At 52.0% G+C, this 27,777-nt stretch overlaps 2 protein-coding genes across 2 annotated transcripts; one reads left to right on the top strand and one right to left on the bottom strand.

Annotated features, from left to right (window-relative positions):
• Positions 1-2,715: 2,715 nt before the first annotated feature.
• LOC130022217 (gastrula zinc finger protein XlCGF8.2DB-like) lies at positions 2,716-3,900 on the top strand. The gene is made up of 2 exons (XM_056112971.1): positions 2,716-3,500; positions 3,585-3,900. The coding sequence occupies exons 1-2, from the start codon at positions 2,716-2,718 to the stop codon at positions 3,898-3,900; spliced, it is 1,101 nt and encodes a 366-aa protein (XP_055968946.1).
• A 3,313-nt stretch (positions 3,901-7,213) lies between these two features.
• On the bottom strand, positions 7,214-27,740 carry LOC130022108 (zinc finger protein 260-like). Its single transcript, XM_056112841.1, has 6 exons — positions 27,719-27,740; positions 21,869-21,953; positions 14,831-14,957; positions 13,897-13,974; positions 11,897-11,973; positions 7,214-9,256 (listed from the first exon to the last, which is right to left on the bottom strand). Exons 2-6 carry the CDS (start codon positions 21,899-21,901, stop codon positions 7,433-7,435), a joined length of 2,139 nt encoding a protein of 712 aa, XP_055968816.1. The 5' UTR covers positions 21,902-21,953; positions 27,719-27,740; the 3' UTR covers positions 7,214-7,432.
• Between the last annotated feature and the right edge of the window lie 37 nt (positions 27,741-27,777).

Below are 27,777 nucleotides of genomic sequence, written 5' to 3' on the forward strand. Positions count from 1 at the left end.
ATGCTGGGAATCGAACCCGGGTTGGCCGCATGCAAGGCAAATGCCCTACCCGCTGTGCTATTGCTCCAGCAGCTGGTTTTGCTTTTTTTGTTTGTTTGTTTTGTTTTGGGTCACACTCAGCCATGCTCGGGGGTTACTCCTGGCTCTGCACTCAGGGATCACTCCTGGCAGTGCTTGGGGACTCTATGAGACTCTGGGGATCAAACCAGGATTGGCCTCATACAGGTCAAACGCCTCCAGCCCCAACACATTTACACCTTAACCCAACGCCACCCCCAGAATATCTAAGGCCTTTCAAAACTTTCTGAATTGCATAATCAGTTTCTTCTTTCCTAATAAAGTTTAATTCCGGTTCGATAGCACAGCGGGTAGGGCGTTCGCCTTACAAGCGGCCAACATGGCCGACCCGAGTTCGATTCCTCCGCCCCTCTCGGAGAGCCCGGCAAGCTACCAAGAGTATTCGATATGCCAGACACAGTAACAGCAAAGTCTCCAATGGAGACGTTACTGGGCCCGCTCGAGCAAATCGACGATCAATGGGAGGGCCTTTACCTTTACCTTACCTTTTACTTGGTAAAGTCACAGTTTTCAGAGGTTGGAGGGACAGGGTGCTTGCCTTACAAGCAGCCAACCCGGGTTCGATCCCCAGCATCCCAACAGGTCTCCTGAGCCCCACCAGGACTAATTCCTGAGTGTAGAGCCAGGAGTCCACCCTGAGCAATGCTGAGTGTTGGCCCCCCAAAAAACAAAAAAAGGCCACCGTTTTGACATTGTCAAACTTCTCCAAATGAGGACTTTTCTTAACGTATTTATTTTACAAGCAGTGTAGATGAATCAACATTCTTCTTCTTTTTTGTTTGTTTTTTGTGTCACACCCGCGATGCACAGGGGTTACTTGTGGCTCATGCACTCAGTAATTACTCCTGGCAGTGCTCAGGGGACCGTACGGGATGCTGGGAATCGAACCTGGGTGAGCCGCGTGCAAGGCCAATGCCCTATCTGCTGTGCTATCGCTCCAGTCCCATGTACAACTTCTGTGACCTATTGTTTTATTTTAGAATCGGAACCACAGTTTAAGAACAATGACTCCATCTTACAATCGAACAGCCCTGCTATGGTAAGATTCATAAATTTAAAATTATTATGTCTTATTATTATTTTTTTTTGCTTTTTGGGGTCACACCCGGCGATGCTCAGGGGTTACTCCTGGCTCATGCACTCAGGAATTACTCCTGGCGGTGCTCGGGGGACCATATGGGATGCTGGGACTCGAACCAGGGTCGGCCGCGTGCAAGGCACCCGCTGTGCTATCGCTCCAGCCCCTGTCTTATTTTTCATACTGAAAAATTCTTCAGATTTTTATCAGATAAAAGAGATGGTACATAATTAACTTTTGTATTATTTAACCAAAATTACAAAATGACCCAGTAGCATTTCTGAATATGGTAAATTTGGGAATTTTTAAATTATTATTATTATTATTATTTTGGAGTCATACCTGGTGGGGCACAAGAGTTTGCCCCTAATTCTTTGCTTAAGGATGACTCCTGTCGTGGCTTGGGGGGTATTGTACAGGGTATTGGGGATCAAATCTGGGTCAGCCTCATGCAAGACAAGGTCCCTACCCGCTCTATTATATATATGTATATATACATATATATACATATATATAGGGCTGGAGCGATAGCACAGCAGGTAGGGCGTCTGCCTTGCATGCAGCCAACATGGCCGACCCGAGTTCGATTCTTCCGCCCCTCTCGGAGAGCCCGGCAAGCTACCGAGAGTATTCGATATGCCAGACACAGTAACAACAAAGTCTCCAATGGAGACGTTACTGGGCCCGCTCGAGCAAATCGATGATCAATGGGAGGGCCTTTGCTTTACTTTTTACTTTATACATATATATATACACACCACATTTTATTTTAAAATATTTTGGGGGTGTGGGGTTTTTGGGCCACGCCTGGCAAAGCTCCAAGGTTACTGCTGACTCTGCACTCAGTGATGACTCCTGGCGGGGCTCTGGGGAACTGTATGGGGATGCCGGGGATCGAACCTGTGGGTTGTCCCGTGCAAGGCAAATGCCCTTTGTCCTATACTATTGCGCTAGCCTCTGTTGTTGTTGTTGTTGTTGTTATCTTTGGGACACACCTGTGTTCATGGCTTACTCCTGGCTCTGTTCTCAGGGATTGTTCCTAGCAGTCTTGGGGGACCATGGTGCCCAAGCCGTTTGCATGGCAAGCATCATACCCACAGTACTGTCTTTCCAGCCCCTGGTTCTAGATTTCATAGAGGTCATCCCATTTCCTATAGAAATGTTTACATCAACGCTCTTTTCAACAGCCGAACCCTGAGATCTCATGGAATGCGTCTAAAAGGGATAAATCTGACCAAGGCTTGGGAGCAAGTCCATGCCTTCCTCCCCCTGGGAATGATCAGGCAGACGGGATCTCTTCTGAAAAAAAGGAAAACAGAATCAGCCTCCGCACACTCAAGAAACCCGCCGCTGGGAACACGCACCCGCAGATGAGTCACCAGCTTCCGAAGACACAACATGCCAGTGGGAGGAACACCTGTCCTGGTGGTCAGCACGGAAAGGATTTTAGAAGTTCCTCTTGTCTGGACACTCACGGTCAAATTCAGACTGGACTCGGGGCCCAGGCCTGCCAGGAATGTGGACGAAGCTTCGAGTGTTCAAAGAACCTTAAAGCTCACATGAAGAATCGCACGGCGGGAAAACGCTCTGCGCGTGCGCCCCACGGCGAGGCGTCAGCTCAGGCCTCAGTCCTTCGCCCTCACTCGGGAGAGCGAGCTTACACGTGTGAGCACTGTGGCAGAGCCTTCGCTGCTGCTTCACAGCTGTCGAAGCACGTGCGAGCGCACACCCGGGTGCAGCCGTGGCCTTGTGACATCTGTGGGAAGACCTTGAGCAGTTCGTCAAGTCTCAGCATCCACAAGCGTTGCCACACGGGAGAGAAGCCCTTTGCGTGTCAGGAGTGCGGGAAGGCGTTCGCTCAGTCTTCGCACCTCAAGAAACACATGCGGATCCACACGGGAGAGAAGCCCTTCGCATGTCAGGAGTGCGGGAAGACCTTCACCCAGTCTTCTCACCTCATGAAACACATGCGAATCCACACGGGAGAGAAGCCCTTTGCGTGTCCGGAGTGTGGCAAGTCCTTCACCCAGTCCACACACCTCATGAAGCATCAGCAAGTTCACACGGGAGAGAAACCCTATGCGTGTCAGGAGTGTGGCAAAGCCTTCACTCAGTCCTCAGACCTTCTGAAGCACGCACGCGTCCACACCCCAGAGAAACCCTACGTGTGTCAGGAATGTGGGAAGGCGTTTTCTCGAGGGTCGTTTCTCACGGTCCACATGCGAACTCACACCGGAGAGAAGAATTATCCATGTGACCGATGTGGCAAAACTTTTGCTTCTTCATCCTACCTCACTAAACATTTTCGGACGCACACGGGCGAGAAGCCTTTTGAATGTAGCATATGTGGGAAGACGTTCTCTTCCTCTTCTTACATTGCCATTCATGAGCGTTTTCACACCGGCAGGAAACGCCACGTGTGTGAAACATGCGGGAAGACCTTCACACGATGCTCTGACCTGACGAAGCACATGAAGATCCACACAGGAGAAAAGCCGTTCCGGTGTGACAGATGCAGTAAAACCTTTGTCTCCTCGTCCCAACTGAGGAAGCATAATAGGACTCACACAGATGAGAAGCCTTTTCACTGTGACATCTGTGGGAAAACCTTTTCCCGGGCTTCTTATCTTTCCATTCACAAGCGCGTTCACACGGGGGAGAAACCCTATCAGTGTAAGCAATGTGGAAAGACCTTTGTGGCCTCCTCTGCTCTCTATGTACACCTCAGGTCTCACACCTTTTGAGTGCATTATATGCAGGAAGTCGTTCTCTTGTGCTTTGCGTGTGGCCATTCACAAGCGTTCTCACGGTGGAGAGAAACCATTTGCATGTGAGGAATGTGGGAAGGTCTTCACTACATCCTCCAGCGTGCAGTAACATAAGCACATTCACACTTTATACTAGATAGAAACACCACACCTGTAAGGAATGCAGGAAGACTTCATGGGGTCCTTCAGTATGAGGGAACATATGAGAGTTCACACAGGAGAGAAACCCTATACGTTTGAGCAATGCGATGAAGACTTTAAGAAACAGGCAGGCCTTTATAAGAGAATCCACACTGGAGAGAAGGACTATTCCTGTGAGGAATGTGGGAAGGCCTTTACCCAATCTTCAGGCCTTCATAAACACAGGAAAATTAACATGAGAGGCAGAACCCACGCATCTCAGGACTAGGGCAACACCTTGCTTCAAATCTTTAGGAACAAAAATAAGTGTGAAAACCTTATTTTTGTAGCACTGTTCTTAGCCATTCAGATCTTACCAGGTCTTGGAATTCCCACTGGACACACTTCCGAATGGAAAACAAGTTTTGATTTGGTTTGGGGCCATGCCCCGGAGTGCTCAGGGATCACTCCTGGCGGGTTCATGAGACCAGTTGGGGTGTTGTGATCTAACTGGGCCAGCCATGTCTAAATCAAACGCCCTACCTGCTGTATTATTGTTCTGACTCTGAAAACAAGATTTTTTTTTGTTTTGTTTTGTTTTGGGGGGAGGGTTAAGAGGGTGGGGTCAGTTATGTGTCAAACCAACAATTGCTTAGAAACTGGCCCTGGTGACATACTTGGCACTTCTTTCCAGCAGCGCTGGGGACCAAATCTGGGCCTTATCTCTGTGTGACTCTCGCTAGATGTACATTGCATTCACTTTTTTAATATCAAGAGAAATCACTCTGGAGACAATGTGGAAAATCACAAAGCCCTCCGGAGCCAGATCCACCAGAAGTTCTGAGAGGGCACGTGGTCCTACGTACAAATCATGGAAAACGGCAGAAACTCAGAGCTCTTATCCCGGCAGTGGACACAAAGAAAAGTCATTGAATATTCTCACGTGCCATTTCTCTACCGAATTTACTATGATGGAATCGTGCACCGCAGAAAAGTCCGACCAATTTAAGTGGAACAATTGGATGTTATATAACTTACGGATTAAATCGTAATTTCCTTGTGGGCAAAACTCAGTGGAAAATGGTTGTCATTGTTTAGCATTTGTTTCTGGGTTCATTACTAATTTTGGAATGGTTCAGACACATAAAGTGGTTCAATTTAGACATAAAACATAAAAGGAGTGGGGGACATTACTGACCAAAGTCTTAGGATTTTTTATTTTGGGTCATACCTGGCGGTGCTCAGGGATTACTCCTGGCTCTATGCAGGGGTCCCTGCTGGTGGACTCGGGGGATCCTACCCAGTGCTGGGGATTAAACTGAAGTTGGCTGTGTGCAAGGCAACTGCCTAAGGTGCTCTATGATCTGAGTATTCACTGCAGGCTGAGTATTAAAATGGTACCTTTGCTACTTGAAAAAACATCTTTCTATTGTGACTTTGTATACGAAAGCTGGAGAAACAAAGATCTTAATCTTTCTCATTTGAGATTATTCAATGCAGTATTAAGGTCGATCACTGCCAGATACCCCAGCAAAACAGTGCTCTCACCTCAGAGTCAGAGCAAATAAAGGACACAGTGGCCAACTTCAGAGGCCCCCTCAGAGGGGCTGCTTTTTGGTTATCTAGTTCTATATCACCATCCTCCCAGAACCCACCACAAGGAACCAGTCTACCACTTCAGATATTGTTTAAATTTTATTTTCAAAAAGTTGTTCATAACTTAAATAATTTTATTGAATCACTTAAGATACAAAGTTACTTAGAATTGATTTCCAAGCATACAAGTACAATGTTTTAGCATCCAGCCCATCACCAGTACACCCTACTTTCACACCATGTCAGAGGTCGCCTGTCCCAGGAGTGCCCGTTCTTCGAAAAAGTTCACACACAGGCGAAGCCCAAAGGCTGAGACACTGGCGTGGCTGCCACCAGGGGGATCAGCATCTTTGCTGCTTGCCCCCGCTCCCCCACCGTGGGGAATGTTCTGACCTTTTGAGAGTCCGTGACAAGGCTGACCTGACACCGAGCCGAGTGTGGGATCTTGTGGACAGGCCTCAAACCCTGCTCATAGAGGATTCCCCGCATGGCAAACCCATGTGGGGGTCTCTCCCCAGTGTGAACCTACCAGTGACTATTAAAGACAGAACCATTCTCAACACAGCCTGTGCCTCAGTCTGGTCGGTAGGTTGAGGGGAGGCCTCTCTACAATTTTATTTTCTGTTTTTGAAGTAAAAACAAATTTTATTTGGAGGTTTGGGGAAGGGAAAGGAGAAATAAGTGACAAAGACCTTTCTATTTGAGATTATTCTTATTTGAGATTATTCAATGCAGTATTAAGGTTGACCGCTGCCAGGTACCCCAGCAAAACAGTGCTCTCACCTAAATCAGAGTCAGAGCAAATAAAGGACACAGTGGCGGGAAGGTGTTCACCAAAGGAAACGTGCTCGAGAGAACATGGACTTCTCCAGAGGTGGAGAAGCCGCTACATGCATCCCGGTGTTGGGATATGAAAATCCACATCTCAACAGTGGGTTGCAGGCATCACATGTGCTCGGCCACGTGGGTGCAAGTAGCACATGGCTTGGGCAGCATATGCACCCTTCCCCACGTTTTGTACATGTCTAAGGCCTCCTCACACTCCTGACACAGGCAAGGTTTCTCTCCCGTGTGAATTCTCTGTTCATAAAGGCCTTTCCACATTCTGGACATACATACGGCCTCTTTCCTATGTGAACTCTCCCAAGTATAGCAAGGGTAGAGCAGACAGTGAAAGTCCTTCCCCATTCCTGACATGCGTTGTGATTAGCACCTGTGTGAACACTTCTGAAGGAGGGAGGATCGGGCAAAGGCTTGGCCACGACCCTTACTCCTAGTGTCCAGGGGGGCCAGAGCACTAGCACAGTGGATGGCGCATTTGCCTTGAGCGCAGGCACCCGGGTTCGATCTGGCATCCCTGAGCATCACCAGGAGTGACTCCAGAGTGCAGAGCCACCGGATGTGACCCAAAAAGTTAAAACAAAAATAATACCCCCCCCTCCCACACACACAAAACCCTAATACATTTGTCTGCAGTGTAAAGACCTTCCCACATCCCCGACACGGCAGGGGTTTCTTGCCCGAGCGAAGTGGATGGAGAGGGGCTGCAGCGATAGCACAGTGGGTAGGGCGTTTGCTTTGCACGCGGCCGGCCTGGGTTCGATCCCCAGCATCCCATATGGTCCCCTGAGCACCGCCAGGAGTAATTCCTGAGTGCAGAGCCAGGAGTAACCCCTGTGCATTGCCGGGTGTGACCCAAAAAGGCAAAAAAACAAAACAAAACAAAAACGAAGTGGACGGAGAAAGGAAGTCGTGAAGGTCAAGCGAATGGCCTTCCCTGCAGTTCCTACAGTTACGAGGTTTCTCTCCGATGCAGCCTCCTGTGCAGTCTGAGGCTGGAAGAGTTGGTGAACACCTTCCCGCACTCCTTACACGCGTACGGCTTCTCGCCGGTGTGCAGTCTCCTGTGGGACTTCAGGGAAAAGGAATGACTGAAGGCCTTGCCGCAGTCCTGGCAGGCGTGGGGCTTCTTGCCCGTGTGGATGCGCGTGTGGATGCTGAGGATGGAGGCGCGCGAGAAGGCCTTGCCGCACTCCTTGCACACGTACGGCCGCTCCCCGGTGTGGGTCCGCCGGTGGCGGGACAGGTAGGATTTCTCCATGAAGGCCCGCCCGCAGTCCGGACACACGTACCGCTTCTCGCCCGTGTGGATCCTCGCGTGTCGGGAGAGGTCCGAGGAGGACCCGAAGGCCTTCCCGCATTCCTTGCACTTGTAGGGCTTCTCGCCCGTGTGCAGGCGCCGGTGCGCCAGGAGCGAGAGCGAGTAGCTGAAGGCCTTGCCGCAGTCCGGGCAGGCGTGGGGCTTCTTGCCCGTGTGGATGCGCGTGTGGATGCTCAGGATGGAGGCGCGGGTGAAGGCCTTGCCGCAGTCCTTGCACACGTACGGCCGCTCCCCGGTGTGAATCCGCCTGTGCTTGGCGAGCGTGGATTTCTCCAGGAAGGCCCGGCCGCAGTCCTGGCACACGAAACGCTTCTCGCCCGTGTGCGTCCGCCGGTGCCGGGAGAGGTCGGAGGAGGAGACGAAGGCCTTCCCGCACTCGCTGCAGGCGTGCGGCCTCTCCCCCGTGTGGATCCGCTGGTGCTTGGACAGGTACGATTTCTGCATGAAGGCCTTCCCGCACTCCCCGCACACGTAAGGCCTCTCCCCGGTGTGGATCCGCCGGTGTTTCGACAGGTACGATTTGTCCATGAAGGCCTTCCCGCAATCCGGACACATGTACCGTCTCTCTCGGGTGTGAATCCTCCCGTGGGAAAGCAGCTTCGAGTAGTAGGCGAAGGTCTTCCCGCACTCCTGGCAGATGAAGGGGTTCTCCCCAGTATGGATCCGCTTGTGGATGGTGAGGTTGGAGGAGCGGATGAAGGCCTTCCCGCACTCCTGGCACACGAAAGGATTCTCCCCGGTGTGAATTCGCCTGTGAATCGTCAGGCTGGAGGTCAGGCTGAAGGCCTTCCCGCACTCGTTGCACATGTAAGGTTTCTCTCCGGTATGGATCTTCTTGTGGACGTTAAGGCCCGAGGAATACGGAAAGGCCTTCCCACAGTCCACGCATATGTAAGGTTTCTCTCCGGTGTGAAGTTTCCTGTGTTTAATAAGGCTGGCGGGATAAATGAAGGGCTTCCCACAATCCTCACACAGGTAAGTTTTCTTTCGTATGTGGATGTTCGGAAGGTCAAGCTGGGGTGACCCTTCACTCAAAGTTGGGCCTCGCTGCTGACATTCCTGGGGATATTGTCCACTGTGGGTTTCGACGGGAACAACATGGTGCCAAGAACATGGGAAGGCTCCCCCACATTCCTTACAGCTGGATGGGTTCAATCCGTGGTGACTTTGCGTATAGGCCTGCAGGTGTGAAGGACTCACCATGAACAGCGCTCCTCTCCCACAGTCCAGGGGCTGCCCCATCAGGGGGGTTTGAGTCCACTGACCGAGCAGAATAGACTCGGAGAAGCTTATCCCAGGGAAGGGCATCTTCGGAGCGAGGATGCCGTTCCCATCACCTTCAGGAAAGATCCTGCCTGTCTCGACATTCCCACCGAAACCAAGGCACAGTTGCTCACTCGAGACTTTGTCCCACTCCACGCGATCACACACATTCCACCAGGGCCGACCGTTTCCCTGCAGAACAGTAGGGAAAAATTCCAGTTATTTCTCTATTCCTCAAATCATCTCCATATGGAAAGCGAGAACTGTGGCTGTGGTTTCTAATGTTTCCATGTGAATGCAATTCCCAGCACATGGATGAAATGTTGCTGTAAGAACATGCACCGTTCACAAACGGGAAAAGGAACAAGAGTTTAACGTTTCTCGTCTTCAACTCAACAAGGGGTAGGGGTAGAGAGCGACATAAAATAAAGCAGAAACTGAAGACCACTTTATTATTATTTTTTTTTTTTGCTTTTTGGGTCACACCCAGCGATGCACAGGGGTTACTCCTGGCTTTGCACTCAGGAATCACTCCTGGCGGTGCTCAGGGGACCATATGGGATGCTGGGAATCGAACCCGAGCTGCCCGCGTGCAAGGCAAACGCCCTACCCGCTGTGCTATCACTCCAGCCCCCCTGGAGACCACTTTAAATCAAAATTTTAAAACCCAAGTTTGGTTAATTTCTGGAAAAACTGTGGAGGGAAGTTGATGACACTGGTGGTGGGATTGGTGCTGGGTCATTATATGTATACAACCCATCTAAGAATAACTTTGTAAATCACAATGCCTTAATAAAATAGAAATTACAAAAATAAAAAAAAAAACACCCAAGTTTGGGTCTGGTGTGAGTTCAAGTGCTCGACGTGCTTGGTGGCCCAGAGTTACCTCCCAAAAGCGTCCCCAGCAGAGGAACAAATAGATATGGATAGATGGTCAGAATGGCCCGTTTAATGCAGCACTGTTAGCTTACTTATAAACATCTGAGGGGGTTCGAGATAAAGGACTGCACGTAGGTGTGACTGATCATTTACAGAGGCAAAAGCGTTTCGACAAAGGCAATTCTCTTGGATTAATTGTCTCCCAGGGGCTATTCGGAGATATCTGCCCAGGGTGACAAGCATTTGATTGCTTTCCTCTTTCCCTAGCTACTAGTAAATTAAACAATTAACTTTACTTCTTATTAGTACTTGCAGTTAGTTGGCTGACCGGGTTTGATCCCCAGCATCCCGTATGGTCCCCCGAGCCCCACCAGGAGTAATTCCCAAGTGCAGAGCCAGGAGTAAATCCTGAGCACTGCCAGGTGTGAAAACACCACCACCACCACAAAAAAATAAATAAATAAATCATAGTGCCTTGCATCAAGACAGTGCTTTTATGTTTTTTATGTTTTTCTAGACTGTCCCATATCGATGCTGGGGTAGCCTTGCCACTCACTCTGGGTTCATTCAAGTTCCCACGACGGGACCCCCCCTTTTTGGGGTGTTTAGGAACTATGGCAACTGAAGCCTGAGTTAAGTAGTTATGACGGATGCCCAGGAGTATAGTTCGGAGTCAATCGTCTCCAAACATTAGGACACAGCATTAACAGTCTGTGCTTAAGCAAAGAACATTGCTCTATAAAGGTAAAGGTAAAGGTAAAGGCCCTCCCGTTGATCGTCAATTTGCTCGAGCGGGCCCAGTAACATCTCCATTTGGAGATTTTGTTGTTACTGTGTCTGGCATACCGAATGCTCTATAAAAAAATATGTAATATATAAAATATATAAAATATAATACGAAAGATTATTTCATATCTTTTCAGTACATTTTAAAAAGGTAAAGGTAAAGGCCCTCCCGTTGTTCATTGATTTGCTCGAGCGGGCCCAGTAACGTCTCCATTGGAGACTTTGTTGTTACTGTGTCTGGCATATCGAATACGTCACGGGGAGCTTGCCAGGCTCTGCCGGGCGGGCAAGATGCTCTCGGTAGCTTGCCGGGCTCTCCGAGAGGGGCGGAGGAATCGAACTCGGGTCGGCCATGTTGGCTGCGTGCAAAGCAAACGCCCTACCGCTGTGCTATCGCTCCAGCCCCTAGTAACCCTTGAGCATTGCCAGGTGTGACCCAAGAAAGGAAAAAAAAAATAATGAGGATTGTTTTGGATTTGGTTCCACTTTGGGGCCATACCAGAACTACCTGACTCTGCTCAGGAAAAACTCCTGGGGGGGTCCATACAGGGTGCCGGAGATTGCAGTCCCCCAAGTGAGTAATTTCAAACAATCAACACTTGGTGATCCCAGCTATTGGATGGAAATCACAATGTGTTCAGTGTGGAAAATATTTTTTCTTCTTCAGCCACTGCTGGATGGGTTGGGGGAGTGGCAGGGAGGGAGGAGGGGACGGGGGACCCCTGTGGTTGCTAGGGGTTGAACCCGAGTCAATCCAAGCACCTGCCTTGTGTACAATGTTTCAGCCCAGTATTTGTTTCTTTGAACTTAAAATATACTGAGTTCATTTTAGCACCCCAGAGAGGCTTAGCTGCCCAGGCCTGGGCCCCAGGTTGTGGGCTGTGCCAGGGAAACACACAGGCATTGGTGGAGATCAAACCTGGACTCCGCCTTGCAATCCATGAGCTTGGACCAGAGCTACCCCTCCAGCATAAGAATATTTTACTTAATTTTGGTTTAGGGGCCACACCAGGCCATGCTCAGGGGTTAATCCTGGCTCTGCATTCAGGAATTACTCCTGGAGCTGCTCAGGGGACACTATGAAATGTCAGCTTGCAAGTCAAGTGCCCTCCCGACTGTTCTATCATTCTGGCCGGGAATATTTATTTTGAAAATTAGGAATCTTACCAGCTCTCTTGTAGTTGGCGATCCTGTCCCCAAATCAAACTGCTGAAATGCCAAATCCTGAAACTGTGTAGTGCATTCTAGAACCAAACACAATCAAAGGCAAGGTAAAAGTGAGTTGAATGGAACGAAGTTGAGTGAGGGAGAATCTGCAAGTAGTATAGACCTGTACTGTTTGCACCTTATTATTATTATTATTATTTTCTTTTTGAGTCACACCCGGTGATGCACAGGGGTTACTCCTGGTTTATGCATTCAGAATTACTCCTGGCCATGCTCAGGGGACCATAAGGATGCTGGGAATCGAGCCCAGGTCAGCCGCGTGCAAGGCAAATGCCCTCCCCACTGTGCTAGCCCTCCAGCCCTTTTTAATAGGTTTAAAGAAAGGGAAGACAGGGCAAGTAGGTCAGTGCCGAGGAGCTTGGCAACACCCAAACTAGCTTTGTTACAGACTCACTCAGCAGGCAAGAGCGCCTGCCCTGCACACGGCCAACTCAGACTCCATCCCTGGCACCCTATCTGTGCTGATGCTTGAGCACAGGCCAGGAGTCAGACACCAACGACCAGCTGTGGCCCCAAACCAACCAAAACAGTAACCAGAGATCCTGGCTCTAGAGTCTTCGTTGCCAGAAGCGAGATCTGGGATTGGAGTGGGAGGGAGAGGATGCTTAGGGCACAGGAGGGGACAGCGGACACTCTGACAGGGACTGTGACATTGGCAAGCAGGTATGCCTGTAAGCATCATTGCCAGTATCAGAGGCCAGAGACAGGGGAGGGTTCAGAAAAGGCTTGACCCACAGGTAGCTGAGACTGGTTCAATCTCTAGCACCCCAGAAAGTACCCCAAGAGAGCTAGGAGTGATCCCTGCGTTCAGAGTCAGAAGTAAGCCTTGAGCACAGCCAGGTGTGGGCCCCTCAAATAAAAAAAATTAACCCAGTATTATCTACCCAAACCGCCAGGAGCAATTCCTGAGTGAAAAGCCAAGCCAGGAGTAACCCCTGTGCATCGCCAGGTGTGATCCAAAAAGGGAGGGAGGGAGAAAGGAAGGGAAGGAAGGGAGGGAGGGAGGGAGGGAAAAGAACAATACCCCTTTTGACCAGAATTGACGAAATCTGCTGAGATTCTGATATCAACAATATTGAGAAAATAAGTGATGGTTTCTTACTGAGACGCAACAGCAATAAGCAAGTCAGGAGACGGAACTATAAAGACAAAAAATACTGGGCCAGAGGCTGGAGCGATAGCACAGCAGATAGGGCGTTTGCCTTGCACGTGGCCGACCCGGGTTCGATTCCCAGCGTCCAATGTGGTCCCCTGAGCACCACCAGGGGTAACTCCTGAGTGCATGAGCCAGAAGCGACCCCTGTGCATCGCTGGGTGTGACCCAAAAAGAAAAAAAAAATCACAAAAAAACAAAAAAAAACAACTGGGCCAGAGCAATAGTACAGCAGGTAGGGCACTTGCCTTGTATGTGGCCAACCTGGGTTGGATTCCTGGTATCCCATATAGTCCCCCAAGCACCACCAGGAATAATTTCTGAGTTCAGAGCCAGGCGTAACCCCTGATCATCGACTGGTATGACCCAAATAAAAAAAAAATTAAAAAGAAAAAAAAAAACAAAAGAAAAAATTACTCCGTAGAAATCTTAAAAAAAAAAAAATTATACTACTGATCAGAAAGCAGAGGCAAGGGTGGGGACAGAGAGGGCTGAGGGGTGCCCAACTGCACCTGAAAAGGGCAGTCTGGCACTGAAGCAGGTGCAGCCAGACTGGTAAGGCACGGAGTGGACGGATAAAAGGCCCCGAAGCGAAGGGGTTATTCTGAACCTCTGACACATGAGGAAAAAGGAATTTCTTGGAACAAAGCCAAGAGAGGAACGCGCAGAATCATTCCATGACAGACAGTCCAGGGGAGTGAAGGGCAGAGCAAGTGTGCCAGACGCCTGGGTCCAGGGGCCCAAATGTCCGAGGTGTCAGAGGCGCTCAGAGCCACCACACACTCACCTGCAAACGCACCTCTCCTCTCCGACTTCAGAGCTCCTTCCAGCCAGGTGATCATCGCAGGCTTCACCCCGGAATGCCCTGCTCCCAGAGATGGAGGCACGGATTAGTGACAAGGAAAAGGCAACAGGTCAACCCTGTGTGTCCCTAACGAAACCGGGCAAATTACTGAAAAGCTATGAACAGAATCTGTACCTTGGCGGTGCCACAGACGGACTAGTTAAGAGAAGACCCAGGTTTAAATCATGGGAGTCAGATTATATGGGGGCGGGAGCAATAGTCTAGTGCTGGCCTGGCAAGAGGCATACGGGGTTCGTTCCCCGGCACTCTGCACTGAGCCCGAGCCCTTCCAGGAGTGACACCTGAGCACAGAGCTATAGCAGGCCCTGAACAGCACCAGGGCTGGCGAGCCAACCCCACTTGTTTTTTTAAAAAGAAAATTTTAATATATATAATAACAGTTAGTCAAATTGAGCTCAGGGTGGTGACACAAAGGGTCATGGCACCTGCCGTGCAAGACACTGTCGCCCAAGCACCATGCAAGTGACGCAGAGTAGGAGTGGTTTGGGTTTTCTTGTGGTACCAGTAAACAAACAAAACAACTGAAGTAAATGGACGTAGTGAAGGGAAGGAATGATCTGGGGGCCGGGGCAGTCCAGCACGTAGGGCGCTTGTCCTGCATGCGGCAAGCCTGAGGTTCAATCCATGGCGAGACCGATGGTCCCATGAGGCTGACAGGAGTGATCCCTCAGCACTGCCAGGTGTAGCACAAAAACCCCAAAACAAAAATGGACAAGAAACACTCAGAGCCACAGCTGTGCACAGGGCTAGCACAGATGCTGAGGGGCCTAGGCCTGAGACACCCCCTTCCCTCCCCCCCCACCCCCGCCTGGGAGCCCATGTGGGTTTGCCGGGTGGCAGACCCAGCAGCTCTCACCGACAGCCTGCAAGTGCTGGTAGATCTCCAGCATCACGTCCCTGTAGAGTGTTCTCTGAGAGGCATCCAGGCACATCCACTCCTCAGGGGAGAAGCTCACAGCCACATCAGGGAAGGTCACCGCGTCCTGAGCCGGCACACACAGGGGGGCAGGAGTCAGAGTCCCACCCCCACTCTGTTCCTAGAGCCATGAAGACGGCACCTCCCCTTGAACTCTAGAGGGGCTCAGGACCCTTGGGAGGAACCAGCCTCCATGCACACTCCTGGCTGATAGGCCCCAGAAATCATTCTAAGAAAGCCAGACCTGCTAACGTGAGGACGCTATGCTGGAAGGTTCCTGCAGGTGCCAACCTTACACACAGCCACCCCAGGGCCAATCCTGGCATTCCTGGGTTCCTTCAGCAGTGTTGGGCATTAACACTCAAGCCCAGAGTCAGTAGGAGTGACCCAAAACCCTAAATGGACCTCTCCCCATCTCTGCCCAGGGCACTAGGGATGAGAAGGGGCCATGCCAGGTCCAGGAAGCGGCTCAGAATCTCAATTGTCTGACTCAGCACTCGCCCCCCCCCCCCCCTTCTGAAGCAGGAAAAACCGACTCAGCTCCCAACATCTCTGCCAACCCCAAAGACCCTTCACTCCTGTTTCCCGCAAAGAGCCACAAGGCGACGTCACTGTAGCCACAGCTTTGAGAAGTGAAAGAGAAGAGGGAGGTTTTAGGGAGGGAGACTGGCCCGAGGACAGGAAGGCAGAAACTCATATACCCTAGTGGCCCAATAACACTGCGGATATGCCATCAGCACTATGTTCATTGCAGTACTAGTCCCAATACCCAGGATTTAGAAACAACGCAAGTGCCCGAGAACAGGTGAGTGGATAAGGAAACATCTGGAACACACAATGGAACACTGCACAGCTGTCAGGGAAAATGAAGCTGGAAAATGGTGCTTATACACGGGTGGACATGGAGAGGACCTTGCTGAGCGAAAAGAGTCAGAGGGAGAGAGACAAACACGGACTGACAGCACTCACTTGTGGGATTCAAAAAGGAAAAAGAAAAGGCGAAAGTAAGAAAACATGTAAATAACGTAAGCATGTAAATACAGACAGTAGAAACCAGGGCCAGGAGGAGTGCAGTTAGGACAGAGCAGGGACCACTGTGACAGTGATAGTTGGAAACGATCACTCTGGATAAAAACTGAGTGCTAAATAGCAGTACTCCTACAAAAAAAAAAAAAAAGAAACTGAGTGCTGAAATGAGGGAAAGGGATATACATGATAACCTCTCAGTAGCAGCACTGCAAAACACAGTGCCTTTTGGAAAATGAGGGAAGGAAGGGAAGAGAGAAGAGTGAGAAGAGAGGAGAAAGAAAGAGGGGGGAGGGAGGAAGAGAGAGAGTGTGAGTGTGTCAGTTTGCTCTACCCCCTTAGAGCAAGTTGGGGGAACAGCAGGGGCAAACTGGGAACATCGAGGCAGGAAATGAACACAGTGAAAGGATAAGGTATCGAAATGTTTAGATCTCAAACTCCATCCTGAACAACTCTGTAACTGCATGCTTCAGGTGATTCAATTAAAATATTAGAACAGGGGCTGGAATGATAGCACAGTGGGTAGGGCATTTGCCTTGCATGCGGCCGACCCGGGTTCGATTCCCAGCATCCCATAGGGTCCCCCGAGCACCGCCAGGAGTAATTCCTGAGTGCATGAACCAGGAGTAACCCCTGAGCATCGCCGGGTGTGACCCCAAAAAGCAAAATAAATAAATAAATAAATATTAAAACAAACAAAAACCTCTTTTGCAACCTCTTTTGAAAAGTGGGGAAAAAGGGGCTCGGCCATGGCACCAGAGGCACACGGACTACATCCAGAGCCCAGCAGCTTGCGGCAGGAATGTGAATGGACTATGCATTAAACTACGGTGCCATGCTCCCCCCACCCCGGGAGGGAAAGGGTGTCTGTCTCTTCCGCCTCCCCACCCCCGCAACACGGTGGCCACCGCCTGAGCTTATTGGAAAGCCAGGTATGAGCCAGCGGTGACAGGGCAACTTCAGCCTCATGGGAAGGGGGGAGGAAGCGGCTCATCCTTCACACCCAACCGAGGCCATGAGTGGCCCCCCACGAGCGGCTCTCTGGCACGGCCATGGCACCAGATGCACAGAAACTAAACTCGTAATTATCCAGCTCTTGGCAGAAATCCCTCCAGACTTAATTAGTAAAATGTCAGAAATCCAAAAATCGCGGCCGCACGACACCATCTGGTTTTCATAACCACCAACAGAAAACAAATTATTTCACAATGCCTTTTCAGCAGTTCTGATTGTTGGGGGGAAATTCCAAACAATAATGGTGCATCTTTTGTAGAAATAGTGAATGTAATCAAAGTAGACAGAGAGTTATGTAAAAGTCATCTGCCTCGCAGGCATCGGGAGGGGTGGGAGGAGGGGTTATACTGGGGTTCTTGGTGATGAAAAATAATTACTGGTGAGGGGAGGGGTGTTTGATCACTGCATGGAAGAGACTTAAATCTGAAAACTTTGTAACTTTTCTCACGGTGATTCAATAAATAAATTTTTTTTAAAAAAAGTGGAGAAAAAAAAAGAAATGCAGGTCTGGAGGCAGAAGTGACAGTTGAAGTAGGATGCTTATAAAATCAATCCAGGTCTGATCCTGGGCATACCTTCAGGCCACAGGACACCCCAGAAGTGATCCCAGAGTGCAGAGCCAAGAGGAAGCCAGGAACATCCCTGTGAGGCACAATAGCTAAAAACCAAAACACTCTTCTCAAAAAATTAGAAATTGATCTCCCATTTGACCCAGCAATACCACTTCTGGGAATATATCCCGGACAGGCAAAAAAAAGTATAGTAGAAATGACATCTGCACTCGTATGTTCATTGCAGCACTGTTTGTAATAGTCAGAATCTGGAAAAAACCCAAGTACTTGAGAACAGATGACTGGTTAAAGAAACCTTGGTACATCTACACAAAGGAATACTATGCAGGTGTTAGAAAAAAAAATGAAGTCATGAAATTTGCATATGAGTGGATCAACAAGGAGAGTATCATGCTTAGTGAAATGAGTCAGAAAGAGAGGGACAGACAGAAGACTGCACTCATTTGTGGAATATAAAGTAACAGAATGGAAAACTAACACCCAAGGATAGTAGATAAAGACCAGGAGGATTGCTCCACGGCTTGGAAGCCGGCCTCACATGCTGGGGGAAAAGGCAGCTCAGATAGAGAAGGGACCATCAAGTAAAGAATGCTTGGAGGGCCCGCTCAGGATGGGAGATGCGTGCTGAAAGTAAACTATAGACCAAACATGATGGCCACTTAATACCTGCACTGTAAACCACAACACCCTAAAGTAGAGAGAGAGAGAGAGAGAGAGAGAGAGAGAGAAAGAGTGTAAAGGGGAATGTGCCTGCCACACAGGTGGGGTGGGGGTGTGGGAGGGATACTGGGAACATTGGTGGTGGAGAAGGGGCACTGGTGGAGAGATGGGTACTCGATCATTGTATGACTGAAAACGCAAGCACAAAAGTTTTTAAGTCTGGGCCATCTTTGAAGCGTTCAGCATAAGAGAAAAAACACATGGAGGGTGCGGGAGCCCGGAGGAAAAAGAAAAAAGAAAAAACAGGTTCCAAAAAGATCACCCGCAAGTTCCAGATGGAGTAGGTGCCGCATCCCACCTCCCCCAGATGGAACCCCGGTGACCAGAAGCCTCTACAAACACAGCTCGAGTATGCGGGAACGAGGACTTTTTCTCAAAACCGCGCGGCCGCTTACGCGGCCGCGCGACATCTATATACAAAGTGATCAATAAGAAGTAAACCACCCAATCTTTCTCCCTGAAAGTCAGAGTTAAGTTTGGAGCACGGCCACAGCCCCAGAAACACAAGGACTTAATGCAGAACCCAGCAGCTTAGAGCAGAAAAGTGAAAGGACTATGCGTTAATCCAGGCCATCAAGTCTGCCGGAGGGGAAAGGGTGTTGCCCCATTCGCCCTCTCTTCTCTGGAAAGAAGGATGGCGGCCACATGGGAGCCTTGTGGACAGCAGGTATGAGCCGGGGGTGTGGGGGCGACTAAAACCTCATGGGAAGGGGGGCGTTCTGGTCCGTCCTTCACGCCCTACCGAGGTCACCAGCTGCCCCCCACGAGCGGCTCTCCAGCACGGCCACAGCCCCAGAAGCACAAGGGCTTAATGCAGAACCCAGCAGCTTGGAGCAGAAAAGTGAAAGGACTATGCGTTAATCCAGGCCATCAAGTCTGCCCAGAGGGGAAAGGGTGTTGCTCCCTTCCGCCCTCCTCCCTCTGGAAAGAAAGATGGCGGCCACATGGGAGCCTTGCGGACAGCAGGTATGAGCCGGGGATGTGGGGGCGACTAAAACCTCATGGGAAGGGGGGCGTTCCGGTCCGTCCTTCACGCCCTACCGAGGTCACCAGTCACCCCCCACAAGCGGCTCTTCAGCTCAGCCACGGCCCCAGAAGCACAAGGACTTAATGCAGAACCCAGCAGCTTGGAGCAGAAAAGTGAAAGGACTATGCGTTGACCCAGGCCATCAAGTCTGCCGGAGGGGAAAGGGTGTTGCCCCATTCGCCCTCTCCTCTCTGGAAAGAAAGATGGCGGCCACATGGGAGCCTTGTGGACAGCAGGTATGAGCCGGGGGTGTGGGGGCGACTAAAACCTCATGGGAAGGGGGGCGTTCTGGTCCGTCCTTCACGCCCTACCGAGGTCACCAGCTGCCCCCCACGAGCGGCTCTCCAGCACGGCCACAGCCCCAGAAGCACAAGGGCTTAATGCAGAACCCAGCAGCTTGGAGCAGAAAAGTGAAAGGACTATGCGTTAATCCAGGCCATCAAGTCTGCCCAGAGGGGAAAGGGTGTTGCTCCCTTCCGCCCTCCTCCCTCTGGAAAGAAAGATGGCGGCCACATGGGAGCCTTGCGGACAGCAGGTATGAGCCGGGGATGTGGGGGCGACTAAAACCTCATGGGAAGGGGGGCGTTCCGGTCCGTCCTTCACGCCCTACCGAGGTCACCAGTCACCCCCCACAAGCGGCTCTTCAGCTCAGCCACGGCCCCAGAAGCACAAGGACTTAATGCAGAACCCAGCAGCTTGGAGCAGAAAAGTGAACGGACTATGCGTTGACCCAGGCCATCAAGTCTGCCGGAGGGGGAAGGGTGTTGCCCCATTCGCCCTCTCCTCTCTGGAAAGAAAGATGGCGGCCACATGGGAGCCTTGTGGACAGCAGGTATGAGCCGGGGGAGTGGGGGTGACTAAAACCTCATGGGTCGGGGGGCGTTCTGGTCCGTCCTTCACGCCCTACCGAGGCCACAAGTCGCCCCCCGCGAGCGGCTCTCCAGCATGGCCATGGCCCCAGAAGCACAAGGACTTAATGCAGAACCCAGCAGCTTGGAGCAGAAAAGTGAACGGACTATGCGTTGATCCAGCCCATCAAGTCTGCCGGAGGGGAAAGGGTGTTGCCCCATTCGCCCTCTCCTCTCTGGAAAGAAAGATGGCGGCCACATGGGTGCCTTGTGGACAGCAGGTATGAGCCGGGAGTGTGGGGGCGACTAAAACCTCATGGGAAGGGGGGCGTTTCGCTCCGCCCTTCACGCCCTACCGAGGCCACCGGTTGCCCCCCGCGAGCGGCTCTCCAGCACGGCCAAGACTCCAGAACACAGAAACCAGTTTCTTAACTATCTGACTTTCAGTAGAAATACTTCCAGGGTCAATAGGTAAAATAGCAGAAATCCAAAACCAACATTTATAATTCTTTAACCCAGCTCTAGAAAGCAAATCACTTCACAATGCTTTTTCAGCATGTCTGATCTGGGGGGGGGGGGGGGTAAACTCTAAATAATAGTGGTGAATCTTTTATTGAAACAATGAATCTAATCAAAGCAGATAGAGTGTTAACTAGAATTCATCTGCCTCACAGGGACGGGGAGGGGTGGGGGGTGGGGTTTTATTGGGGTTCTTCATGGTAAAAAATAAGTATTGGTAAAGGGAAATGTGTTTGATATTTGCATGACTGAAACATAAACCTGAAAGCTTTGTAACCTTTCCCACAGTGATTAAATAAATAAAAAAAAAAAAAAAAAAAAAAAAAAGTTTTTAAGTCTGTAACTGTACCTCACGGTGAGCCATTAAAATAAATTAATATATAAATGGCATAGATAAAACTTCAAAAAACCAAAACAAAACACCAAGCTCACAAACACAACAGAAGGGGGAAAAAAACCACAACCAACAAGCATCCCAAACAGAGAGCCAGAAAGATGATAGGGTAGGGTGCTTTCTTGCATGCAGCATTCCAGGTTTCAGCCTCCTGCATCCTACTGCACTCCTGCCAGGATTGATTCCTGGCATCTAACCAAGTATTGGCACTTGAGGACAATCACAAAACAAAACCAACAGAGACAAGAGTGTGTGTGTGTGTGTGTGTGTGTGTGTGTGTGTGTGTGGCGGGGGGATGGGGGGCTGGAGGGAACAAAGCTAGGATGCTTCCATTCATAGGCTGAAATCCCTCACCAGAGTCTGGAGCCCCAAGACTGCGCAGTGGCGTCTGTGGGCCCCCAGAGTGACAGTGGCGACAAGGCAGGTCCATCTTCCTGCCTTGGGAAGGTATGGAAGATAAACGAGCAGAGCCATGCACCAGAAGCGGCAGCAGCAAATCTTCAAGAGACCACATGGTTTAACTCTGCAGCCACACCAGGCACCAGGCTACCAGGAAGCCAGCCCAGGACCCGCCCCCCCCATCCCCCACCCCTCAAAGGGTCCCCCAGATGGGCCAAGTGTGATCCTTCAGCATCGCCTGCTGGGGGTTGAGCATCGCTGGCATGGCCCCCAAACCAAACAGAACAAAACAAACACCCACAAACACGCCTCAAAGAACAGAGCTGGGCGCTGGGGCCAGGAGCAACACCCCGGGCCACAAATTTTTTTAGAAAACCACCCAGGAGATGCGTGGCCCAGAGCACTGTGGGCTCGAGTCACTGTGTCACGGCAGTCCCTGAAATCACACTCCCCTCCTACCTGAGGACTGTGTGTCAGACGGTGCGTCACCATCTTCTCCAGCCTGTTATTCCTGGGGATCAGCAGTGAGGCTCCGTGCAAAGACCTGGAGAAGGCAGCACCGTGAGCACCAGAGAGGAGCACCCCACCCCTGACAAGTCCCTGCATGGGAGCCGGAAATGCCCTGACTGGCCGCATCCTCCAGCACAGGCTCACAGTTCCACTGGGGTAGGCAGTGCCAGATGCTCCTTCCTCTTCTGGGGATGCAGAAGCCGATTGGCATCCAGGGTGCCCGTGGCCCTCCAGGAAGGAAATAGAAGTACTGAGCCCCAAGATGCCATACCTCTGCCGAGGATGGACCACTGCACCTCAGCACCTCCTGCAGGCTGGCAACACCACTGCCAACTACGCCCACAGCCCGGCGTGGACAGTAATGAGCTGGGGTGCTCCCTCCCAAGGTCAGTAGGGCCTGGGTGAGCACTAGACACAGCCCCAGCTCCATCCAAATCTACCTCTGGTCTGCCCTCTCTTTATTTTCCTCAAATGCTTGATTTTCAACAAATCCACATGCAAAACAAAAAAACAACCCCAGGGCTAGAGCAGCAGCACAGCAGGTAGGGCGTCTGCCTTGCGCGCGGCCCAGGTTCGATTCCTAGCATCCCATATGATCCCCAAGCACCACCAGGAGTAATTCCTGAGTGCATGAGCCAGGAATAACCCCAGTGGAACGCTGGGCATGACCACCCCCCACAAAAAAACCCCAAACTTCCTTAAGTTCCATATGTAGGGCTGGAGCAATAAGAGAGAGGGGCATCTGCCTTGCATGCAGCCAACCCAGTTCAATCCCCGGCATCCCATAGCACCACCCTCCCCCCACACCCCCCACTGCTAAGAGTAATTCTTTTTGTTTTGTTTTGCTTTTTTTGGGCCACACCCTGCGATGCACAGGAGTTACTCCTGGCTCTGCACTCAGGTATTACCCCTGGCGGTGCTGGGGGCCATGTGGGATGCTGGGAATCAAACCTGGGTTGGTGGCATTCAAGGCAAATAAATGCCCTACCCGCTGTACTACCGCTCCAGCCCCGCTAAGAGTAATTCTTGAGTGCAGAGCCAAGAGTAACCCCATAGCATTGCCAGGTGTGAACCAAAAATGTAAAACAAAAACAAAACCCAAAATGTTTCTAGATGTGCCCAGTCCCCTTCACGCAGCCAGTGAAAAATGACTGAGGGTCCTCCTTGGGTTGGGGGTGACTGTGGCCCTGGCCCCGAAAGTGAATCTGGAGGGGCCACACTGGCAGTATCTGTGGTATAAGGACCCAAGCTTTGTGGCCCCGTGGAGGGATGCTTTGGATGGTCCAATCCCCTGCAGGGGACCCCAATGCCCGCAGTCCCCCACACCACACTCAGCACTGCGCAGCCTGCAAGTAGCCCTATCCCGGGAATTGGAGGGCGATCGTGGCCGCAGGTACCCCTCCCCGCCCCCCAGTTTCAGCACCTACACGTACTTAACTCCGCTGCACCCCCACTACCCGCAAAAAAAAAAAAAACCCAAGAAATTAAAAACTTGGGGCTGGAGTGATAGCACAGCGGGTAGGGCGTTTGCCTTGCACGCAGCCAACATGACAACACAGGTTCGAGTCCCAGCACCCCATATGGTCCCCTGAGCACCGCCAGGAGCAATTCCTGAGTGCATGAGCCAGGAGTAACCCCTGAGCATCTCCGGGTGTGACCCCCCGAAAAAAAAAATCAAAAACTTAAAAAACGCCGCGTTTGGGGCTGGAGCGATTAACACAGCGGGGAGGGCGTTCGCGTTGCACACAGCCGTCCCGGGTTCGATTCCCAGCGTCCCATAGGGTTCCCCGAGCACTGCCAGGGGTGGTTCCTGAGTGCAGAGCCAGGAGGAACCACAAAAACAACTAAAGCCCCACCACATCCAGAACCCTGGGGACCTCCGGGACCACCAGAAGATCAAGAGGCTGAGCACCCACACAAATAGGAAAATCCGCCTCCCAAGGACGCCCCCCCACCCAGGTCAGAGCGCACGTGCCCAGGCGCAGACGCAGACGCAGACGCAGAGGCGGCTGCACCTGAATCAGGCCCATTAAGTCCCGCTTCTGGGGGCGGAGCCAGAGGCCAGCCGGAGGGCAAGCTGTGCAGGCGGCCGACCCGGGTTCGATCCCCGGCACCCCTTACTACTTAGGGGCAGCCTCGGGAGTGACCCCTGAGCGCACAGCCCGGAGTCTGCGCGAGCACGGCCGGGTGTGGCGCCCAAAACAAAAACAAACAGGGCAAAAATAAAAAATAAAACTGGAATTCCCCATTCTGACTTCCCCCGCACTCGCCCCCTCCCCGCTTCGGGGAAACTGAGGCTGCTTCCTCGGGAGGGTCTGGGTTCGCGGCCCCCTTGCGCCCGCCGGCACCCATCAACCCCGCTTCAACGGTTTTTTTTTTTTGTTTGTTTTTTCTCTCTCAAACCTCCCCCGTGGGGTTCGTACCCTCCTCGCACCCGAGTCCGCCCTACAATCACGTGGTCCCTCTTCCCACGTCCGCGCCCCTGGTCTAAGGCTCTTCGGTTTCACAAAAAAAAAAAAAACCGATCTCGTGGCTCCAGATGAGATGCAGTTCATCTCATCTGGAGATGATTCGATGAACTGCATCATTCCCCGAGAGCGCTCGGTTCTTCCCGGTCCCGCGGGGGCCGCCATTGACCGAGCGCTTCGCGGGGCGGCCCCGGCGCTCACACGGCGGAGACCGGGGCGGCTCAGGGTGCCCACAGTGGCCACTAGGCGGCCAGAGACGAAATCGGCCTTCCAGGCCCCCCTGCTCCCCGCCGGGACCCCCTTACCGGCTCCTCACCTTCCGCAGCAATGGCGGCCGAGCGACGCGACCGCCTACGAGGCGCCGGGCCTGAGAGAAAAAGACTCGGAGTCCGTGACGTCACCGCCACTTCCGGCGGCAGCCTTAAAGGGACCGGTGCCAGATACTGATCAGGCCGGGCAAGGGATTTTTTTTTTTTTTTTTTTTTTTTTGCTTTTTGGGTCACACCTGGCGACGCACAGGGGTTACTCCTGGCTCATGCACTCAGGAATTACCCCTGGCGGTGCTCGGGGGACCATATGGGATGCTGGGAATCGAACCTGGGTTGGCCGCGTGGAAGGCAAACGCCCTAGCCGCTGTGCTATTGCTCCTGCCCCGGGCGGGCAAGGTTTTTTTTTTTTTTTTTTTTTGCCTTTTTGGGTCACACCGGCGATGCACAGGGGTTACTCCTGGATCATGCACTCAGGAATTACCCCTGGCGGTGCTCGGGGGACCATATGGGATGCTGGGAATCGAACCCGGGTCGGCAGCGTGCAAGGCAAATGCCCTACCCGCTGTGCTATCACTCCAGCCCTGGGATTTTTTTTTTTTTCCTCTCCGCTAGGATTGGATCAGGTGACCCGAACAGCTGGGGTTCACCAGGTCTGGGAGAGATGAAGAATGGGGAGCTGTGGGGCTGGAGAGATAATTACAATTTTCTCGGAGGAGAAAATTACAATGGATGGGGCCAGAGAGATCATTAAAGCACTTGCATTGCCTGAGATCAACTTGGGTTTGATTCGCCGTATCCCAGATAGTTCCCCAAACCCGCCAGGAGTGATAACTGAGCTCAGAGCCAGGATTAAGGCCTGAGCAAATCTGGATGGGGCTCAAAAACAAAAAACAAACAAACAAACAAAAATCACAAAGGTTTCTTTGCCAACCCACCACCAGGATCACGCCAACAGACGCCCACCCACCTCCTTGCAGCCATGAAAATGAGGGACTGTAACACGGTTTTTCCCTGGGGAACTGCGGTTGTGACCCCAAAAGAAATCTGGAGCTTTAGATGAAATGATAGGACAGCGGGGAGGGTGTTTGCCTAGCATGCAGCAGACCCGGATTCTATTTCTGACATCCCCTAGGGGTCCCTCAGCCCCGCCAAGAGTGATTTTTTTTTTTTTGGTTTTTGGGTCACACCCAGCGATGCACAGGGGTTACTCCTGTCTCATGCACTCAGGAATTACTCCTAGAGGACCTATGGGATGCTGGGAATCGAACCCGGGTCAGCCGCATGCAAGGCAAACGCCCTAACTGCTGTGCTACTGCTCCAGCCTCAAGAGTGATTTTTTTTTCTTTTTGAGTCACACCTGGCGATGCACAGGGTCTACTCCTGGCTCTAAGCTCAGGAAATACCCCTGGCGGTGCTCAGGGGACCATATGGGATGCTGGGAATTGAACCTGGGTCGGCCGCATGCAAGGCAAACGCCCTACCCCCTGTGCTATTGCTCCAGCCTCCTCAAGAGTGATTCGTAAGTGCAGAGTCAGGAGTAAGGCCCGAGCATCTCTGGGTGTAACCCCAAAACCAGAATAAATGCTTTAAAAGTTAAGCTGTCTGTGTGAAAGACTCTTTCATAATTTGGAGAGGCCTGACAGCACAGCATCTTTTGAGGTGCTGCTCCAAGACCCACCCAGGTTCCATACGGCACTCCATGTGGTCCCCAAATCCTGCCATGAGACATCACTCAGCACAGAACCAGAGAAGTAGCTATCAGACTACTTATAATGATAAGCAATAAGGAGGGTTTAGAGCGATCTGGTACAGCAGTGAGGGCGTTTGCCTTGCAGCGGGCGATGGATGTTTGGTTCCTCAACATACCATAGGGTCCCTAGGGCCCTGCCAGGAATGATTCCTGAGCACAGAGCCAGGAGGAGCAAGCCCTCACCATCTCTGGGTGTGACCAAAAAAACAAATAAATAAAATTTAAAAAATGATAAGGGGAGGGGCTGGAGAGATAGCCTCACAGCAGGTAGGGCGTTTGCCTTGCACGCGACCGACCCGGGTTCGATTCCCAGCATCCCCTGAGCACCGCCAGGAGTAACTCCTGAGTGCAGAGCCAGGGGTAACCCCTGTGCATCGCCAGGTGTGACCCAAAAAGCAAAAAAAAAAAAGACAAGGGGAATCAATATTAGTGTGGCATTAAACAAACGCAGACTCAGTACTTCAAAGGAAGCCCCCATTTGACCCTGCAGCCACCAGACAACTAATTGCAGCATTGAGCTTCCCGCCTGCAAGCCCCGCCCTTCAGTGAGACCCCGCCCATAGCCACGCCCACGGATTTACCTCCGAGCCAATCTAAACCTCTGCAGCGTGACAACGCTGGCCCTTTAAAGCGGCCCGCAGAGCGGAAGTGACGTCATTCACTCGCGCCTACGATTCGCCGCTCCTTCTTAATGGACCTAGTGACGTAGGAAACTGGCCTTGGAGCTGATGGGTGAGGGGACCCTCGGAGAGAAGGGGGTCATTGAAGGGCGATTTTGTCCCAGGACGGCGAGGGGCCTCTTGCGACAGCTCGGAAACTCCACGCTGTCCACACTGCGAGCCGCGGGGCGCTTCATCCACGTGTTCGGGGGGGAAAAGCCGCCCCGGGACCGCGGGGGACGTCCAAGAAGAAGCGTCTGTTGCGGCGCCCGCCCAGGGCCCGGGACCCACCCTGCGTCTCTCTCCGATCGCCGGTCCCCGGATGTGGGGGTGAGTCTGGGGGGGAGGCGGGCCCGGGCCCGTGCACGGGGCTGGCATCAGAATCGCCTTTGTCTTTGCAGTTCCCGATGGCTTAGGGGCCCCCGTGGGCTTTGCTCGGAGTTGGGGGGCTCGCGGCCGCCCGGCCTTGCAGCCGGACGGTGCGGGGCTCCCGACGCCTGGGCTGCTGCACCCGGGGCGCTCAGGACCCTCCAGGCCACACCCCTGTGTGTGTGTGTGATGGTGCAGGGACCGTGCAGTGCCGGAGTTCTTGCCGGGCCTGAGTGCTATGTGGGACACCCCCGATCTTTGTCTCCCCCAACCCAGAAACTTACCGGCGCCCACAGCTCTTTTCCAGCTGAGCTGCTCGGGAGAAGGGGCTGGCGGGGGCTGG

This window comes from Sorex fumeus, unplaced genomic scaffold (genome assembly GCF_029834395.1).
Source record: "Sorex fumeus unplaced genomic scaffold, SorFum_2.1 ptg000019l, whole genome shotgun sequence".
Lineage (NCBI taxonomy): Eukaryota > Metazoa > Chordata > Mammalia > Eulipotyphla > Soricidae > Sorex > Sorex fumeus.